Source organism: Siniperca chuatsi, linkage group LG2 (assembly GCF_020085105.1).
Source record: "Siniperca chuatsi isolate FFG_IHB_CAS linkage group LG2, ASM2008510v1, whole genome shotgun sequence".
Lineage (NCBI taxonomy): Eukaryota > Metazoa > Chordata > Actinopteri > Centrarchiformes > Sinipercidae > Siniperca > Siniperca chuatsi.
Window position 1 is genome coordinate 18,701,603 of NC_058043.1, and position 21,023 is coordinate 18,722,625.

Below are 21,023 nucleotides of genomic sequence, written 5' to 3' on the forward strand. Positions count from 1 at the left end.
CACAGGATAATGGCAGGTGTAGCCAGTGGTAGAAAAAGTACCCCAATGTCAAAACACTACATTACAAGTAAAAGTCTTTCAGATAAAATTTTTCTTCTTTTTTCTTAAGTAAAATTATTATTATTGTAGAAAAGGTTTCAGTCGTAGTCATCTGGACACTGTTTTCAGAATCAAGACATTTCGGCTCCCATCCGGAAGTCACTCAATTGAGAATGACTTCCGGATGGGAGCCGAAATGTCTTGATTCTGAAAACAGTGTCCAGATGACTACGACTGAAACCTTTTCTATGATAGAACACTCCTGGACGAATGAGGGACTACACCGTCAATTATTATTATTATTATAACCTTTATTTAAACAGGGAGGGCCATTGAGAGCAAGCTCTCTTTTACAAGTACACCCCCTGATTACAGTACATATAAAACAATAAAAGCACACGGAAGTTACAGTATACATCAGCAAATTATACAACAAACAGGCCAAGGACATCAACATAAGGGACAAAAGAAAACATGCATTCACACTGCTCTATGTCAGTCAAAAGAGATTTAAATTGATTAAAAGGGATTAGCTTGTCTAATTTTACAAGCTTCTGCATATTGTTCCACTTGTGTGGAGCATAAATACATTCATATAAGACCACATTAATATAATAAAAATGTAATTAAAGTATCAAAAGAAAAAAATATTCATTAAGCAGCAAATGGCCCTTGTCAGTGTTACATTATTATATTATTCACAAAGTAAGCATCGTGGTAATGTTGCATGGTTGGGATGGATTATAACTCCATTATATACTGTTGGATAGTTTAATCTATAACAATGTATTTATCTTTTATAAACTCATCATAGGATTTGTATGTCAAACATAAATCTCAAAAGTAACTTAAAGAGTCCATTTTTCCTCTCTCTCTGAAATGTAGCAAAGTATAAGTATAAAGCAACGTAAAATGGAAATACTCAAGTAAATTACATCAATACTGAACTTCAGTAAATTTACTTCGTTATTTTCCACCACTGCTTGTAGATTATGTCTGTTTTTCTTTAAGAGTTGCACACTGGGACAGAACAGTGACAGGGTGACGTATATATGATTAAAACTTACCCTTCACAACTAATTTATTCACAGTTCATCTCTAATTAAGGGAAACTAAGTGCAGTTACAAACTTTGATTGATTAACAAATGTCTTCTTGCTATCTCTTGCCATCGACTGTATATACAGTTGTTCAGTTAGGGAAGGAGAGCCACAGTGCATACACAGTGTACAGTAATTCAAATAAATTTGCATGATTACGAGCTGTACTGGAAACATTGCCATTCAAATCAGTTACGGTTAGGGTCAGAACTGCATGTGGGTTCAGTGGATACATTTAGTAAGAATGAAAAGATGAGGTAGTGACAGTAGTGGTGAGTAGAGGGCGAAAACAAGGGTCTTGTGATGGCATCAAGTGTGATTCCTGGATGTCATGTAATGAGTGATCTCCTGACTATCCGTGAGAAAGGTGTCCTCTTCACTCTGCTCGAACCTCAGTGTAAGGTCAGTTCATTACTGTCCCTTCAAATTAATATGCATAAAATACAACTTAACAGTAATTTACCTCAGGTTTTCTTTCATGTATAAACAATTGAACCAGTGTAACAGTCAAATTAAATAGACGGTTGAGGCTGGTACATACTTATGGTTATATACTTGATAGTGCTATAAAAGAACATTTTAAGAATTAATGGAATAACAGTGCTGACAAAAAGTGAATGTGTGTTATGAAGGTTAAATATTTCAATAGTAATACTTTCATCTTCCACATGAACATGTGGATGATATTAATGTAGTTTTGTTTTAGTCTATAATCTCTTCTATAATCCTGGGGTTTGTTGTCATGTTATCAGTAACATCTTTCAGAGGAGGCCTGGTGGATGAATGGGCTTTCTGTGAGGGCTGTTTTGTTTACAGTTAGTATCTGCTGTTTGTATTGCCTGGCACGACCACAGCATGTTACCAGAGCAGGTGCTGCAAGATGCAAAAATGTACAATAATAAGCTTTTTTCACTTAGTAAATAATGAAATAAATAAAAACAAAGAAAGAAAAAGAGAAGGGGGAAATATAAAGGAAAGGTCAAACATAATTAATACAATGTCAATACATAACAGCAAGTCCGTAAATCAGTAAGAGTAAGATGTTCATTTTGGAACGTAAAAAGCAATGTAGATAGTTTTAGGACTTTCAGGTCAGATCAAAAAAGCTTTTTGTTTTGTTAAGAAACTTAGAGGGAGCTGCTGTCTTTGATAAAGGTTGGGGATGACACAAAAAGGTTGACTCTCATGGATTACAAAGAGTTGCACTAATTTGTGACAAATTAAAACAAAAACTTGAAAATACTCCTAAATGAAAGTAGAGATTGCCGTTGGTTTTATAAACAGACATAACAGTGTGTCATCAACATAACAGTGAACATTCGATATCATAGAGAAAAGATGAGACCTTAATCCTGTGATCCCACAAGTTTTGATGATGGTTTCTGAAAACCCCCATGGTTATGTAGGACCTGAATGAGTAAAGAGCCCAGGATAGGATGTAATAAAGTGGTTTGATCTCCTGAAGCTCACACAAGATATAAAAGAAGTTAAATGGATCATTTCCCAGCATCATCAGCCTCTAAAAAGAGGTCACTATCTCTCTGAGGAGCAGATTCTCTGCTAACGCTCTGAAACTAAACCAGAATGTCCTGGGTCAATTTCCTTCACATTTTTGTGCTTTATTTAAACATTTGGGGCTTCTGATTAGAGGCTCCTGAGTAGTCTTCTTAATACATAGGCACAAGTTTGAATAAGTGTATTCTATTGTCGTGATTTGCATGACTACTGGTGCATTTCAGCTGATCAAAACTACAGTAGCACAGGTACTAGTGGCCAAAGAGACCCAGGGTGAGAGTCCAGGCTGGAGTTGTTTGGGTTGTGGCGTGTTGTGTCTAATGGAGGATGAGTCCATTCACTCCTGCTTCCTGCGTCTCTACTGTGTCAAGGTAAGAGGAACTGCACAACTGATTAGAGATACTCCACCTACTCACATCCACTAACACACCACTTCCCTCAATGAAGTGACATTTTAGCTTCATTTTGTGTGTTCGAGTATAGTTGCACGCACGGGACAGCTTGTAGTGTTGCCTTTAATTTGCAATTTCCTTTAGTAACAATAGGGAGACTTATCTTGATGGGTGCGCCTGTACTCTTCCTCACATAACTACCATAATAGCTGTTCATAAGGCCTTTCCTTTCTTCCTTTCCATTTATCCTTCCTCTATCTTTCCTTTTACACAGCATGCAAAGTTACTGTGGGAGGAGGAGCTGTACATTCCATTCAAGTACAATGCAACTCGCACGTTCTTCCACACTTTCCCTGCAGATGTAAGTCACCCTGTTTTAAAGTATGCAACATGTTCACCAGAATTATTAGTTTTGAGTTGGTTTAAGGTGGATTCACTGTGTTTGCACAGGGCCAGCAGGTTGGACTCAACTTTGCAAATGAGACAGAGGCTGAGGAATTTCATCTTGCCGTGGAGGCTGTCCAAAGAAACCAAGGTTAGAATAACAACAAATACATTACTACATACTGAAATGCATTTGCTCTCTTCACATGAAAGCACCTCTGACAGTTCTCATAAGTCTCTCGTTTCCTCTCATTTTACCTCTTCTGTTTTGCAGAAGAGATGACCAGGATGATTGAAATAACAAAGGCTGAAGGAGAGGACAGTTCAACAAGTGACCCACACCATTCAGGGTGACAGAAATGTTACAACTGTATTGACGTAAAGGGGAGAAGAGAGCAGAGGATTAAAGTGATGCTTTACTTCTTGTTTCTGTTCTCTGTAGAATTGAGCCACTTGACCATTTTGACGGGGAGCCACATTTCCCCATGGACGCACCGTCCACGACAGTTACACCAGCCACCAGTTCAGTAAGTCAAATTACACAGTGAAATGCTGATAGCCTACATGAGCCAAATAGACAGAAATTCCCACCATGACACTGTCAAATTGTAATTAGTCTGTGTGGAAATAACGTGCTAAATCAGTCCATTCCCTGATGTATTTACTTGGTGAAGGATCAGGACCCCGCAATGAGGAGGCTGTTGATGCAGGCAAGACTCACTAAGGAAGACCTGAGAGACAAAGACATTGCTGAAGCTGTCGACTGCATCATCAACCGGTTTGGAGGACTAAAGGCTGTGCAGAGAGAGCTATGGAACATAGGTACTTTATCTTGAAAAAATGTTGTGCAGCATATGCTTCTTTTATGTTGTTTTCTTTTAAAGTTGATCTATGCTTCAAAAGTAAACATTTAGACGTAATACAGGATCTTTTAAGAGAGTGCTCTGGCATGTTTGGTAGGCCCAGCATCTCAGACATTGCCAAGATCTGCAGGGGCATCCATCTCCCTTGCTCTGAAGAAAGGGCCTTTGCCACCGGTTCCCTCCATCAAACGCAGCAACACCTCCCAGCGGACTCCACAGGGCGCAGACACACTTGGCCAGAGTCAGATTCCCCCTTGGATTCCTCCTCCACCTACTCCTGCTCCAGTTGTCCCAGAGAGATTCAGAAAGAGTGCAAGTTTCAAACACGTAAGAGGACTAAGGCACATGCTGTTACAGTTCTGTAAACGTCCATTTGAATATGTAAAATGTGTGGACTAAATTATCTTAACTTTTCTTTGATGTGTTAGGTGGGCTCCTCAACAGCTGCAGACAGAGGAGACCTTATCCTGACTGCATTGACAGAAGTTTTCAGACAAAAGCAGCTGCTCCAGCAAACCACAAGTGCAGATGGGAGTGAATCAGAGCCGGACAGTGATGTTCACCTTTAAAGAAACGTTGTTTTTTTTCTGTGCTGTATGATATACTCATTAAACATTTGTGATACATCTGCAATGCTGCTTTTTGTCTCTGATATTCACACACAGCCATGGCCGGATTAACCTGTTATGAGGCACTCGGGGGAAAAGTTACTGCTGGACCACTATTGACACCCCACCGCATCTCATTTTGACATATGAACAATCTACAAGACAGGGTCTCAAGATTAGGTGTTAATGCAGGACCCACCTTAGTTGATATTGTACCTCAGCGATGCAAATTCTCTAACAAATGAGATTTATGCCTGAACTTGAGGCTTTTGGGGGCCCCTTGTGGTCTGGGGCCTCCAGTGCTAGTTGCATGCACTGCCTGGTGCATGTGTGACTGATTATGATTCATACACAAAAAGACTTAAAACATGTCTAGACAGTAGTAGAGGTAAACATGGAAGTACATGAGTACAGCTAAACAATAACAAGTGGGTGTGCGTCTGCGCGCGTGCACTTGTGCGCGATAATGAGCGCGCCTCTCTATCATCGTTCACTCGCTTCATTCATTGCTTCCTGTGCTGCTGTAGGGACTTACACTCTCACCACGCTGGGAAGAGGAGGCTGTTAACCGGGACGATGAGGGGCTCTTGCCGCCCGAGAAACACGCGGGACAGGCCAGGTAGGGTGCAAACTCACTTGTTATTTTCTTATATTTATTTCTTATATTTTGACACTCTTTCTCGCTCGACATTTGTGTGCAGTGGGTGCTACAGAGCAGCTGGGCTAGCAAGCGGATGAAGTAAACAAGTCTGTGTCACGTAGGCATGCTTCAGAGCTGACAGGGCTTTCTGCCGAGGAGAGGCGGGACAGACTGCGGCACACCGCAGACTTTGTATTTCAGGTTTCATGTAACAAAGAAATAGTTTGTTACTTTGCAAGTGCCAAGGATGCTTTGGTAGCTAGTGCCTTTTTATCTGCTGCTAAGCCTGTCTGCAGCTGCTGGTTAGCTAGCCAGTAAGCTAGGTGGTGGACTGACAGTTCTGAGAGTGACAACCAGAGGATGTAAACACCTACTGTCTGTCTGCAAACCTCATGTCACTTATGTGTAGTACTCATACTATACAAAGGAAATGGTTAGGAAATACTGTCTGACCATTTTGTGTGGCAGAAGGAGAGAGTAATGATCAGATTTGCATACCCTGACCTCCAGGCTCATTTTACTTAAACTTTTTAAACTTAAACCCTGGTTCTCCCTGCAGGTCTTCCAACATTATCACAAATTTAGGAGCTCTCCCATATGGATCACAATATGGTTATAAATGACATACCACAACTGTTTTTTTTTTTCAAAGGGAATTGTAGATTTGCTTTTAATTGTCTTTCAATCTGGGCTTTTATTTGGTTGTTCTAGTGATTCTTGTAGCCACAAAATGTGTGTATCACAAAGATTAGTTTTAATCAGTTGTTTACTGCAAACACCTACTGTAAAGTCTGCTTCATTCTTTCACAGCGTGTAGCAGTGGGTGGGAGAGATGCAGAAGAGATTTCAGTGTTAATTTGGGTGCAAAATCGTGTCCTAACAGGTGCTGCCTTGTGTCAAAGGTACATTTCAATCTGAACATCTGTGTTTACTTCTGCATGCTGTCAAACCCACTCTACTATATTTGTCCTGTTGTTGAGGTTCCTTGATGAATACTTCACATACTACAAAGGATTATGTAAATATGAATGGCATCCGAACCATTGCTAAGACTATGGCCTATATAATCCAATGACTCAGTTAATATAAAAATAGGCTATTATGTAATTCTATTGGTCATGTAGCCTGGAGGGCCTGTTTGACTTTGTTACTGTGCTGTCCTGTTGACAAACTCCATGCAGAGAGGACAGACTGTAAGAAGTCTCTGATAGACTTTGTATCCTAAGGGAGGGGTTCGCTGCTGTTCTTTGTACGAATATGGTCACAGTGGTTTAAATGTCTGCATCCCGAGCTGTTGTGGCAGACGTACGAGGGATGAACAGAGCTCAGGCTGTGCTGGTGAGTAAGAGATGTGCTCTCCTGGCTGTCTGTCTGCCAACACACAGACGGGTGGGGCTAAGCAGAAAAACAGGAAAAACATGCTTAAAAGTGACATACTTGTCTGTTTGCTGAGGCTGGTCCATTTATTTTAAGAACAATACAAACAGCTACTTTGTATTTTAGCGATTTAGTACAGTGATAACAGTTGACGTGCATATTAAGCTGCCCCTGCTGTTAGCAGTGATACAAATATGATGTTAAGAAGACACTAGTTGTGAAAGCATCGAGTTAGCTTCCTCTGAAGAGTGACCACAAAGCCTATATGTGTTTATAACTGCAGACAGAGATAAATGTGCTTCAGTGGGTGCAGCAGACCCAATACAGGTTAACTCCCTACGTGCACTCCACGGTGGCTGTATACCCCACAGGATGTTTATCTCCATGCCTGAGAGGCAGCCTCAGCTGCCAGCTGCAGTAAATCTGCCTTCTTTCACCCTCTTTTTCCACCTTTCTATTATACTCAATAATAATGCTTTCTTTTTCTGTTTTAATCGCCATCAGATCCCTACTCATAGGAATAATCACAAGAAATCACTCCCCCTCCTCCTTGTTCACTGACTCGCTCGCTCTCTGCAGCTCCGTCCCTCCCTCCCTGTGACTGCTCTCTATCTGGGGGAAAGTTCACCCGCTCACTCAGAATCTCATTATAGGCTTCAGGCAGAGCTGTAGCCTACGTGTGTGTGTGTGTGCGTGTGTGTGCGCGCGCACGTGTGTGTGTGTGTAATGCCTGTGCAGTAGTTGTACACATGCTCAGTGCACTGATCTAGCTGATGTTTTGCATCTGGGAGCATTCAAGTTCAGGACTGTTAGTATTAGGTTATTTTTGTATGCTTGCAAATGTAGCAACATCCTTGTACAATGGAGACATTAATCTTGCTTGTTCAGGCTCAGATGAGACCGCCTCCTCTCTCATCCTCTGTCGCATATAACACAATAGGAACCAATTGACCGTCTCTGGATTATACTAGATACAAATTAAGTTAATCGACACAAAATTAATTGCCAACATATTTGAAAATCAAGAAATTGTAATTGGATAAAACCAACAATTTTAAGGTCCTTGAGCTCCTGGGAAATTGTGATCAGATTTTTACATTTCATTCAGGATATTCTAATAACTAATCAAATCAATGATGAATTCATTATTGAAAAAATAACAGAATCGATAATGCAAATAATTGTTAGTTGTACATCTAATACAAATCAACAAGCTAAAACAGAGGACAGACCACAGACTAAAAATAGAAAAGTATGTGAACACCCTGTCCACATACTTTTATTCCGAGTCTGTTTTTCATAGTTTGTGCTAGACCCCCTTGGTTCTAATTAATGGTACAGCATTCAATGATATTTTAGACAATAGTGTGCTTCCATCCTTGTGTACAAGGGCATTGTCATCTTGAAAAGGGTACGGTCTTCTTCCCCAAACTGTTGCCAAAACTAGGTCCATAAAGAAATGTTTTTCTAAGTTTGGTGCGGAGGAACTTGACTGGCCTGACCTCAACCCCATCCAACACCTTGTAGGGTGAGTTTGAATGCTGACTTAAAGCCGGGCCTTATTGCCCAAAATCAGTGTCAACAAAACCTTGTAGAAAGCCTTCCCAAGAGTGGAGACTGTTAAAACGGGTGGTAACTACATCTTAATGCAAATATCGATCACATATTGGTGTAATGTTGGCCTTGTATTGTGGAAGGTCAGCAGAAACCAAACATCTGTCTTTAAACTAAAACAACTGGACATGCTCTAGCCTAAATTGCTATTAGATTATAGACTCAAGTCAACAATGTGTTTTATTTTGTTCCTCTGTTACATACACAACATAACATAACCTAATGGATACAGCAGTGCAGCTTTTAGGCCTGGTGTTACTGAAGAAGAATGGACGTAATATGTGGAACGTATACTGAAAACTTTTGTACCCAATAAACAATAAGTTGCAAAAAAAAAGCGAGAAAGTGGTCGCAAGCTGTAACTAACCAGCAGGGATGACAGGAGGTTGATAAATGCTGTAATTTGGCACTAACTGTGTTGCAGTGTTTGCAAAGTTAATGCTTAATACTAGATATTTTCTATTTATTGTATATTTACTTTTTTTTTCAAAACTGCAGTACCTGTTGCCGTGTGTGCTTTCGCATCAGTTGGCTGTTAAAGTCTAACTGTCTGCCAAACAGCTTGTAAATCAATGGCTGAAAAATAACATTTACCAGCTCAAAGACCTGTGCTTTCGTATGTGTTATAAGTTAAGAAAGTGTGTGTGTGTGGGATTATTGCTAGAAGCTCTGAGATGTCTTGCTGATGGGATTAGTCCTGCTGACATGCTGACTGTCCCTGACAGCAGTGTGCCCTCTGACGTCTGGATGTGTTTACTGTCGCAGTAAATGCTGAACTGATAACACAGCTGCCAGTAAGATACATCTTTGTCCAGTGGTGGAATGTAACAAAGTACATTTACTCAAATACTGTACTTAAGAAAAGGTTAGGTACTTTACTTCATTTTATGCAACTTTATACTTCTACTCCATTACATCTCAGAGGTAAATGTTGTATTTTTTACTCCACTACATTTATCTGACAGCTTTATTTACTAGTTACTTTTCAGATTACAATTTTCATACCCCTCCTGACCAGTGAAAACCATGTATCTCCAAATGTGGTGATTTTGAATGTGAATGTTTCTGATGAAGTGAAGGATGATGTGTTTCTTTATGGGTTGAGAAAATTCTCCTACCTCTTAAACTAAATAAACAATTTAACCCCCCTCCTGGATTAGCTGGAAAATGCATCATCACAAAGCTGAAAACAACTCATGTTTTCTGAGTTCATGAAAAGTTTTAGAGATATGCGGTTCTCCCAGGACGGCGACGCTACAAACATATGATAATCTTATAGATATATCTTATATCTTATATAAACTACCCAACAGTACCACTGTAGCACCTGTAATATTAATCCAAAAACATCATATACAATAGTAAAACACTGACAGGGACCATTTGTCTGCATAATGAGTGCTTTTGATACTTTAAGTACATTTTGCTGATAATCAGAATCAGAAATACTTTATTGATCCCCGAGGGGAAGCTCTTTTGTTACAATAGTTACATCCTTTTACTTAAGTACGGTTTGAATGCAATACTTTTACTTGTAGTGGAGTATTTTCACAGTGTGGTATTAGTACTTTTACTTAAGTAAAGGATCTGAACACTTCTTCCACCACTGCCTTTGTCATTGTCTACCTCACTGGATTTCAAACTTGTGGCCTTATAAAAGTGAGTACACAGCGCCACCTGGTGTTACAACTTTGACACCACATTAAGTCTCATCGGGCTGAGAACAAAGAAAGAACCCCACAATGCAGGTTTCCAGGTGTTATAAATTTGGCAGGATTCAGTCATTACTTGAAAGTGAAACGTGTGTGTAGTTGCTGATGATGAGTGCTGTGCAGGGCTGCTGTACTGGACTTCTTTTCTTTTTTCTTGTCTCGTGAAGGACTTCGCTGTAGTCGGCATTTTTCTCACAAGTTTCCATCTATTGTTTTGGTTGTACAAATGTTATTCGCACGTTATATTTTGGCTTGGGACCACCACATTGCTGTAAAGAGACAAAAATGAATTCAAACTAAGGCAACTGTGCTGTACCTGAACACGGAAGAGGTCTCGGGTTCAGAAAAACAACGTTTGGTTTTTTAGAAAACAGTGAAACACATTTCATTAATTTAATAACCAACGTGACGTCTTCAAATTGCTTGTTTTGTCCGACAAACAGTCCAAACCCCAATGATATTTAATTTACAGTGATATCATATATTTTATATAGATAAAAGCAGCAAATCCTCACATTGGAGAAGCTGAAACCAGCGTTTAGGTTCTTATCAAAATAATTGTCTATTTCTATCGTTAGTTGGTTAGTCAACTAATCCTTTCAGCTCGAGAAATGTTCTTCACTACATAGACCAACCAATGAATCAGTAATCAGAAAAATTATGATACGCGGATTAATTGATGATGAAAATAATCTTTAGTTGCATGTTGTTGTTGTTGTTGTTTTTTACCTTTACAATAGATTTAACTCTTTTCTCGTGTGACTTTCTCTTAATTATTATTATTAATAATAATAATAATAATATTTGAACATTTAATAGCAGCTGATTGGCATCCTTGGTTGACAAAACATTGACATTGTGACAGACAGGATGTCTATATAGTTGAAGTTGTTGATGCCACAAGAAGACTGTGTGATCTGGACTCAGTGGGGCCGTGACTGGGTCGTGTAAAACATGAGGCTACTACAGTTTTCGTGGTGATGTTTATCTGAGCTCTCAGCAGTCAGCACGCCTTCCTTATGCCCGACCCGCCTCTCCTATTGGCTGCTGGTCATCTCATCTCTTTTCTGATTGGTCCAGTTCTCAGCTGCATTCACTGCCCATGTGTGCTGCATGTGAACAGCCGAAAGCTTGTTTTTCCTTCCTACATCTGCTTCTCTTGCTCACTCCCCGCGTCATTACGGTAATATTGAAAAAGGTGTTTCTCAGAAAGGACTGTTTGAATGTCTGGAAATATTTCTGAAAACATTTGCGAAAAGGATTCAAGGAATTGTATCCATTTACACCACACAAAGTTCAGTAAAATGTAAAGCATCACAAGACTGCCCAAAAAACAACAAATACAAAATGTGCACTAAAAACAAAACATCCTGTTCCCGAACACGTAGGCCCACGTTTCTGTGAATGGTTGAAAGGTATCCTTTATTTGTGAATTGAGCGATATTTGTGTATCTCTTTTGGATTTAACAATTTAAACAATTAAATTATGGACTGGTTTGACAATTTTAAATTATATTTCTAAGCTCTGGAAAAGCTAGTAGGTAGACTTTGAGTTAGGATTATTTTGTCAAACAATAAATAAATGTTAGTAAAGTGCCTTCCCAATCTTAAAAGTATTAGTGCATTTGTGTGCCGATCAATAACATTGGAAACAAGTCTGTGATAAGTCCCTGGGATAACGCTGTAATATGAGATTGTTAAAAATGGAAAATACTAAGTGAAGCAGTTGGGTGAGGTGAAATAACACGACTGAAATGCTGCTTAAATAAAGTTACATCCTGCACCTGGCTCCTTGTTTTGCTCCCTCGCGCTCCGTTGCGCTCAGTCTCCAGTCGTTACGGTAATGAGAAAGGGCTCCACTCAGCTGATGTGTGACATGCATCCCCCCCTGCAGCCTGCTGAATCAGACTGCCAGGGCTAGAGCCCACCGCCTCAGTGTCTCGCTAGGAGGGTAACAGCAACGATTCAACATCCAGGATGTTAGACAACGAAGAGTTCATGTTGGAGACTTCCCCGCGGGAGCTCACCCAGAACCCGCTCAGGAAGATCTGGATGCCGTGCAAGAACGGGCACATAGCTCAGAGACGGGGTAAGATGCAGGTGGCCGGCAAGTGCCGCAAAGGATGTGACTGGGAGGTGATGTGGGGCATCTGCTAATATTCTGTCTTTTTATTTATTTTTTCGCCATATTTTATTTTAGGCGTGTTTTCCTGAGCCCAGTCTGTCTTTGAACATATAGACACTCCGTTATGTGACATTTACGCGAGGTTGTTTCTGATGTTGCGCACTAATAAAGTGCTGAACATCAATATCTTTGCCTTTTTGTGCTTGGCAATGTTGCATCATGCTCAGCTCATCTGGTTCATTTTCCCCGTAAATACCACATGCATGGAGGTAGGCTACATTTGAAAGGCTCCTGGGGGAATAATTGCAAGTTCGTTTAAATTAATTTTTGCCATATGACACACACATGACTCAAATGCACCAATTTACCGAGGACCACCACTAACAGCCAACATGTCTGATGGGGTTAGCAGCTAGGTTTTCTTTGTCAGCCAGTTGCTCTCAGTCTGGTTTGCTCTCTCTGCAGGTCGGCTTTTTTTTTTTTTTTTTTTTTTTTGCTGAGTCAAGCTCTGCCTTCTTCAGAGCAGTTTTTCTTTTAAAACAGGCTGCAGCTAGTCCTGTCCTGCATCTGGCACTAAAACACTTTCCCCTGTTCAAGGTTATCTGTAATCATTGTGTGCCCAATATACAATCCTCACTGCAAGAGTCTCTTTAGACATCAATCCAACATCCTTGTATGGCCTGTGACATGAGGAGGATACTGCCCTGCAGGGAGATCTGAAGAAGAAGTGCCCTGGGTGGGGACTAGTCATGTTTTTCTCTATAGGCTGGAGTTTGGCACTTTGCGCAAATACTTTTTATAAAACAGCAAAAAAATGAAAGTAATTAACAATAAAAAAAGAAATGAGGTGAAATAATTTGTGGCTGCAGAATCTAAAATGCAACATTCCTGAATAATAGAAGAGTAAACCCTGAAACCATCTTTTCTCCTTAACAGCTGGTCTCGAGCCTTTATGAGACATAAATCCTAAATGCTGATAAGACGTTTCAGCGTCTAGAGAAGATTGTGGCTGTTTCATTTGTTGTTGTGATGTCTCCTCTCTCTGGTGGGGATGTTCTGTAGTAATGTGTGTCACTGTCACACAGAGTGAGTTGAAATCTTTCCATCCAGTGTTCTCACTGTCTAGTGTAATTATGAGCAACCTTCAAGACTAATTAAACTCTTTCTGAATGGAACAATGTTGACAAAAGCCATGTTCAGCAAATTAAATGCGTGAGAAGTGAGTTAAATCCATTAAAAGTCTGTGTTTTTCTCTCTCTCTCTCTCTCTCTCTCTCTCTCTCTCTCTCTCTCTCTCTCTCTCAGTATGTATGACAAACTGCCCGACCCTCATTGTGACTGTAGGACTTCCAGCCCGAGGGAAGACTTACATTTCAAAGAAGCTCACGCGCTACTTAAACTGGATAGGTGTGCCAACCAAAGGTACCAGCTACTGTACACCCCTAACACATACACACATATATTTACATATTATTTTACAGTAGAAACCAGCTATACTGCCATCTTCTTAAAAATACCACATTTTCATCTGTAACAGAGTTCAATGTTGGCCAGTACCGGAGGGAGTGTCTGAAGATCTACAAGTCCTTTGAGTTCTTCCGTTCAGATAATGAAGAGGGCTTGAAAATCAGACGGTAAGTCTACACTGACTTCACTAGCTGTCAGCCTATATCATGCAGGATTGGCCAACCATGACTCCACCCAAAGACTCCGCCCACTGATAATAATTCATTCAAGTAGAAAGGAGGAGCTCGGCTGCTGAGGTCATCAGTTGGAGTGAAAACCTGCAGACCTTTTGCTGTCTTTTTGGCTCATGGTTGATTACCCTGATATACACTTATATCAGTACTGTATCCTGTAGTCTTGGCGATATGTGATAATAAATGCACTGTAGTTTAAACTGAATGAAATATGTGTAAGGCTGCGCTATTGCAGCATGAGATTGAGCTCGTTGGGTGCAAGATGTCTCCATTTAAAGAAAAAATAAATAAATAAATAAATTTATATATATATATAATATATATATAGTACTATATTTTTGCAAACAATTGTTAATTCAAGGTTCTGTTGTTTATATAATACATATATTGTTTTTCATATATGATGTGACAAAAACACACACTGTCAAAATACATTTTAAACACACAGTGAAATAAGCACAAAACACAGACGGGTTTAAATAATTATTGTAATTACAAGGAAACCACGAACCTTATCACAAGAGTTAGTCAGGGAAGTGACTCACAGAATGTTTTGTACAGTACACTTTTATAGCATAACCCTAGATGGGCCTCTAAAAGTACAGAGAGAAAAATGCTAAACTGTACTATTGATTTTTACTTTACTTTCACACTGCCAAAATGAAAATTCAGCACTGGATGTAGCTAGTTGGTGAACAAACGCTGCGTTACAAATCTTCAAAGTACACTGACTCTGTGTCTGCCATCTTTCCACAGTCAGTGTGCAATGGCAGCACTTAATGATGTTCGGCAGTACCTGAGTGTCGAAGGAGGACAGGTGGCGGTGAGTCCTTGATGCGGTCCCTAAGTTCTCTGTGGCAAATTATCACAATATCAATACATATACATCAGGGCTGCATAAGGAGTGTTTTCCTGCTATTTCAGGTCTTTGATGCCACAAACACAACAAGAGAAAGAAGAGGGACCATCGTCAAGTTCGCTGAGCAGAATGGGTTCAAGGTATGTTGACCAAGGCAGGGTTTTACCCAATTCATTCAGTCACCTTGACTTGATGACCTCTGAGTTTACTATATTGTCTTGTCAATCCAGGTATTTTTTGTGGAGTCTGTGTGTGAGGACCCAGATGTCATTGCACAAAATATAGTGGTAAGCGTTCTCTTTTTATTCTATCCAGTATAAATAATTACAAGCAATGTCCCGTATATATTTTGAAAAAATGGTTGACATAAGTGGTACTTTAAAAAAATAAAAATATATCTAACAAATTCACTCTTCCTTACATATGATGTTGTGACATGGCAAAGTTTCAAAACATGTGAGCGTCTGGGTGTTTTCCCACTGACATTTTAGTCTAAATCCAAGAGCAGTTTACTTTAAAATTTGGTGATATGAAGGCTTTATCAGAATCAAGCTGTAGACCGAGAAGACTTTCAAGCTCTGGTTCAGATTTAAACAAACAAACTCAGTGTGAAAAGGGCCTAAAGCAGAGTCAGATAGCTAACTTTCTCTTTTCTCTGCTCACATCCTCTCCCTGTGTTTACTCTCTTTGCAGCAAGTTAAGTTGGGCAGCCCAGACTACATACACTGCAACACAGAGGAGGCCATCGAGGACTTCATGGAGAGGATCAAGTGTTACGAGTCCTCCTACCAGCCTCTGGACGAGGTTCTGGACAGGTGAGCGTACACAAAAATAACTTGGATCAGATTAAACTACCTCCTCAAGATCGTAGATGGTTGACTTGACTCTCTTGCTCTAGGGATCTGTCCTACTTAAAGATCATGGATGTGGGCCGCCGTTACCTAGTGAACCGCGTCCTTGACCACATCCAAAGCCGAATCGTCTACTACCTGATGAACATCCACATTACACCGCGTTCCATCTACCTGTGTCGCCACGGTGAGAGTGACCTCAACATCAAGGGACGGATTGGTGGAGACTCTGGCTTATCTACCAGAGGAAAAGAGGTGTGTGTTTGTATAATGAGACCATGAGTCATGTGTGAGTTTAAATGTAGTCAGTATGGTTTGTGAAGAGAAATAGTTCCCATTTAATGGATTTAAAGTATCTTTTACAATGGTCTCTTGCCTTCTAGTTTGCCAAAAGTCTGAGGAAATTCATCCAGGACCAGAACATCAAAGATCTAAAAGTGTGGACCAGCCAGATGAAGAGAACCATCCAGACAGCGGAGTGCCTGGGAGTGCCATACGAACAGTGGAAGTCTCTCAACGAAATAGATGCTGTATGTCGATTCCTGTATTCATCAAAATGAATACAACAGCCTTTCTAAGTTATTTGCGTACTCAAGCTAAACACACCTTCTCCCCTCTTTACAAAGGGTGTGTGTGAGGAGATGATGTATGAGGAGATCCAGGAGCATTACCCTCTGGAGTTTGCACTGAGAGACCAAGACAAGTACCGCTACCGCTATCCGAAAGGAGAGGTGAGAGTGTGATTCTTCCAAACGTCCCATTATTACTTTTTCATTTAGAGGTGAATGGATTTGTTTATGTCCTGAAAAGTGTGTGTTTTTGACTGGTCTGTGATTCTCCGTCAGTCTTATGAAGACCTGGTGCAGCGACTGGAGCCCGTGATGATGGAGTTGGAGAGACAGGAGAACGTTCTAGTCGTTTGTCACCAGGCCGTCATGCGTTGTCTTCTTGCATATTTCCTGGACAAGACTGCAGGTATGAAGGACTTACAGGAGGCAACATGGACAATATTTTAAAGTGTATGAACAATTTCTGATTGTTTGCCGATTTATGATATACACCAGGCGAGTTTTAAATGTTTTTTTTTTCTCAAAATTGCAACGTATTGAAAAGCATTGTGCTCCATTTGCAGCCTTAAATGAAAATATGTTGTACGCCGAAAACTTAAAAGATGTTTTACAACTTTCTGTCTCTGCCTCCACAGATGAGTTGCCTTATCTTAAGTGCCCTTTGCACACTGTGTTGAAGTTGACCCCCATGGCTTATGGTGAGTTCTGTCATTTTCTAGGCTTATATTGACATATAATATTGACTATTATTATTCTTCCACATTAAGTTACCCAAAAATGCATCCATGTTTGTAGTATCATTTAGTCTGAAACATTAGGATAACTTATGTTCTGTTTTGTTTGCTCTTTACTCAGGATGTAAAGTGGAGTCTGTCTATTTAGGAGTGGACTCTGTGAACACACACAGAGACAGACCAGAGGTAGGTATCCCAGGCAGCACACAGAAATGTCTCTCAGCAGACGACGTAGACAACTTGAATCCACTTCAAGGGTGATTCACCTCGCTGCGTATTCCGTCCAACTCATCAATGACCAGGGTCTCAATCGGGGGATGTCTCTCAGTAAACACTAACTGTAAAATCTGTGTGGGACTTTCTTTATTTGATGATTTCTGGAGAGGCACACTGTATGTCTTCCATGGTATTTAGTCTGCATCTCCCTCCTGAAGCAGGCCTAGCAGTCAGTGCTGATCCGCCCCTCTCTTCTTATTGCACAGAGAATGTAAATCTTTCACACATGGCAGAGGAAGCCGTGTTCAGCCTCCGTCCACCAGTGATCCCTGACGGCAACCGAGACGACCGTGACGTCACTTAGCATTGACACTCCTACCTCCATCCTGTCAGCAATCATTTTTTAACTTTTTCTCTCATTTCATTCGCTCAGTGGGAGCAGAAATGGGCAGTATCATGCTGGGGGGGATTTCTCTCAGGTCTTTTCCTACGTTGACCCTGAGAGGTCAATGCACTGCAACTTAAGAAAACACAAGCAACTGACTGAAAACTTAAATTTGACAACACATTTAGAGAAAAAAGCTGCAAAGTGAGGAAACAGAGTACAGAAACACGCTGCACGGATAATTGAATTCAGTAACTTAATCAGCCACAAACCATGGCAACAAGTAGCGTGTTGTTTTCCGTTGTGTTTTCTGTATTTGTTTACATTTTCGCTTTGTTTTTTTTTTCATAAATATGCATGTTTTGTCAAATATATGAAGATGTTTTCTCTATTTGCCTGTGTTTTGACTATTTGCGTATGTTTTCTTAAGTGGCAGTGCGCTGAGCTTTCACCGTATTTTCATCAGTTTTACATCTTTGTAGGAACTACATAACTGGAATCCAGTTTCATCAAATCACTCAGCTGTGTGTGTTTGTGTGTACTTGTACAGCTATATTTGTGAGGACCAATTTGACTTTTAGACCTTGGGAGTGAGAACATTTGGGCTGGACCTTTTAAAGGGCTGTTTGAGGGTTCAGACTTGGTTTCAGAGTTATGGTTAGAATTAGGTTTAAGTTCAGTTTAGGGTAAGGGGCCAGGAAATGCATTGTCAATGAGGTTCCTCACAAGTATATAAGTACAAATGTGTTTATTGTGTGTGTGTGGTGGAATAAATATGGTCAATGAATGAGACAACAAGCACATTACATTCATATTGTTTTTAAATATGTCTTTAAATACCATGTAGAATTTAACATTTGGATTTGTTTTTTAATAATGAATGTTATCCCGCTTGTGTTTTGTTTTAACATAAAGCCATTTACATGTACATGTATATAACCTGGCTGTTTTTTCATACTTATGTAAACAAGTGACACGTGACAAATACATTTAACCTCAACATACATTTTTGCTGCATATGAACTCAAGAACAATATCCTTTTCATTACAGTAATAATTTTGTTTTAAGATAAACTTTGTCTTTATTTCAATGCTTGTTTACTGTTTTAATGTGAAGGGTTATCTGCAATGCCCGCCTAAACGTCTAAAATTTTAATCACTAGACCACTCGAATCAAGATGTACACTGTTTACTAAAAAATTATCACTAATAGTGTCAACTGGTTGTTGTATAACACACATGCTTAAATTATTTCATCAAATGTAACTTCTTTTTCATACATTTTTGTGTTTGTCAAGATTTACTAAATGTAAATATAAAAATTGGAATTGAAAAAAAAACCTCATTCTCTTTCTCCTGTTACTTTTTTCTGGTGAAAACAGATCAGTTATTTTGTCAAAGCTGCCTATAATGTGTCTATAAGTACAGTTCTCTATATGTCACACGTCAGTGGGGGTTTGAGTAGGACATTTAATGATTTGTTGCAGTAAAGCAGTGCGTAATGTATGAATAGTTACCTACAGTGAAATGCTTACTTCTCTACTGCATCTTAACTGACTGAAAAAGTATTTTCAGTTTGAAATGAATAATTCAGATAGTTTTGTGGCACAAAAGGACTCTGAACCATGAGCATGTTTTAATGTATTTAGAAATCTACCTTTTAATAGATGTTTTTTATGACAAAAACTATTTAAGAACTATTGTAACGGCACCCACGAGGTCCAAACACACTCTGAAAACCAGATGAAAGCATGAATTCTGCTTTGATTAGACATTTTACTGTTAATCAAGATATGATATCAAGGGATTATTCAATGAACAAAAGTCAATTTGTAAATGTCAGATAAGTGATGTAGGATTATAACTCAGTCCTCTCCTCTCATCATTGTTTCAGAATGTGAATGTGCAGCGCACCACCGACGACGCTCTGCAGACAGTCCCAGCTCACTTCTAATCTCCTGCCCTTCCCCTTTCAACTGAGACCTCGTCCGACTTTCTGTTAGGACCTCTGAACAGCATTATGGGAACGGTGCTGTTCAACTGCCCATCATGGCAGCTTCTTGACTGATACAGAGAAATGAGTATTTTCCCAGACTCGAACTGTAAAGCACTTTCACTAAATGTAATCCATTTTAATACATCTGTTCTGTTGTCAACTATACTGTACCGCTACTGTAGCCCTCCTCCCAGTGAGGAAAACTAAATGAAAATGCCAATATTTTTGATATGTGAGTTTAATGTTATTGTTGCAATGATAATATTCCCTTAACTTTCAGCATCTTTTTCCATGCTTATATTTAATATCTACTGTATATTACAGTATGTACTGTGTATACTGCCATATTTTTATTGTATGAAAAACAAGTCATGCCCCCCTCCCCCAAAAAAATGTGAGGAGACTAACTATTACGGTGAAGTTGCTCTTAATCAAAGTCCTTAATCCCTGACTGTTGAGCAGAAACTTTTCAAAACACATTTTTTAAACAGTTTTTCTTTGCTAGTTGCTGAATTATATTAAAAGGGCAGCCACTGTGCTCGGTGCATCTACTCTGAGTAAACAAAGGTTAAGATTAAACATTCCAGAGATGCTGATCAAATTCTTACACCACAAAAGTTGAAAATAGCATTGTTAATGCAACTGGCACTTTTTCTCTAAGATCCAAACCCAAAATCTTGAGATGAGGCCCTTCTTCTGTAATTATTATGGTAGAACCAAAAAGGCTTTAAGGACTTGGGCTTAAGTTTTTAAGAGATACGGTGAAATGTTCTGACAAATCTTCAGTTGTAAGTCTGTCACTTAAAAAGTCAGCGTATGATTGACAAGTGATTTAATCATTCAAATGAATGCCTGTTTGAGCGTTTTAAGGTACTGTGCAAACTTTACACGCATGTTTGTTTGATGTAAGTTTTGTGTGTAAATCAACATGTATTATATGTTATGTCATTTTTGGAAAACTCAATTTCTGTAATGTTATACATTTGATATTGTATATTACTGTACTGAAAATATCATTCCAAATGCCTTGTTTCCAGCTGTCAAAATCTCAATAAACCTTCAATGTTTGGGGTAAAGACAGAGCTGCTGTTTGTGCTTCATTAACACCACAACAGATTAAGACAAATCACTAAAATACAAAGGATAATGTTTTTATTCATCTTCACTGCCAGCGAGTATATTTATTTTAATTAATTCAATTTACAATAGGGTTTACTCTGTGTACTTGTGACAAGAAATGTGCACCTGTTGATTTTAAGGTTGTCAAGACAAAACTAAATTAAATTTATGTGCATATAATATATATATATATATATATATATATATATATATATATATATATATAT

The 21,023-nt window shown here is 39.3% G+C and overlaps 2 protein-coding genes across 8 annotated transcripts; both read left to right on the top strand.

Annotated features, from left to right (window-relative positions):
* Window positions 1–1,320: 1,320 nt before the first annotated feature.
* On the top strand, window positions 1,321–4,925 carry si:dkey-197j19.6 (neural Wiskott-Aldrich syndrome protein). Of its 2 annotated transcripts, XM_044176950.1 has the most exons (9): window positions 1,321–1,540; window positions 2,878–3,024; window positions 3,320–3,406; window positions 3,496–3,580; window positions 3,704–3,779; window positions 3,872–3,956; window positions 4,104–4,251; window positions 4,390–4,619; window positions 4,721–4,925. In XM_044176950.1, exons 1-9 carry the CDS (start codon window positions 1,442–1,444, stop codon window positions 4,859–4,861), a joined length of 1,098 nt encoding a protein of 365 aa, XP_044032885.1. In that variant the 5' UTR covers window positions 1,321–1,441; the 3' UTR covers window positions 4,862–4,925. The 2 variants fall into 2 exon arrangements, with proteins under 2 accessions (XP_044032885.1, XP_044032887.1); XM_044176952.1 differs by lacking the exon at window positions 2,878–3,024 and having other exon boundaries at window positions 1,326–1,540.
* A 439-nt stretch (window positions 4,926–5,364) lies between these two features.
* pfkfb4b (6-phosphofructo-2-kinase/fructose-2,6-biphosphatase 4b) lies at window positions 5,365–20,993 on the top strand. Of its 6 annotated transcripts, none has more exons than XM_044176939.1 (14): window positions 5,365–5,519; window positions 13,673–13,789; window positions 13,905–14,001; window positions 14,824–14,890; window positions 14,992–15,066; window positions 15,157–15,213; window positions 15,620–15,741; window positions 15,825–16,032; window positions 16,161–16,307; window positions 16,404–16,508; window positions 16,623–16,752; window positions 16,982–17,044; window positions 17,202–17,266; window positions 19,576–20,993. In XM_044176939.1, exons 1-14 carry the CDS (start codon window positions 5,477–5,479, stop codon window positions 19,633–19,635), a joined length of 1,356 nt encoding a protein of 451 aa, XP_044032874.1. In that variant the 5' UTR covers window positions 5,365–5,476; the 3' UTR covers window positions 19,636–20,993. The 6 variants fall into 6 exon arrangements, with proteins under 6 accessions (XP_044032874.1, XP_044032882.1, XP_044032864.1 ...); XM_044176947.1 differs by lacking the exon at window positions 19,576–20,993 and adding an exon at window positions 17,563–18,962; XM_044176910.1 differs by lacking the exon at window positions 5,365–5,519 and adding an exon at window positions 12,124–12,332.
* Window positions 20,994–21,023: the final 30 nt, after the last annotated feature.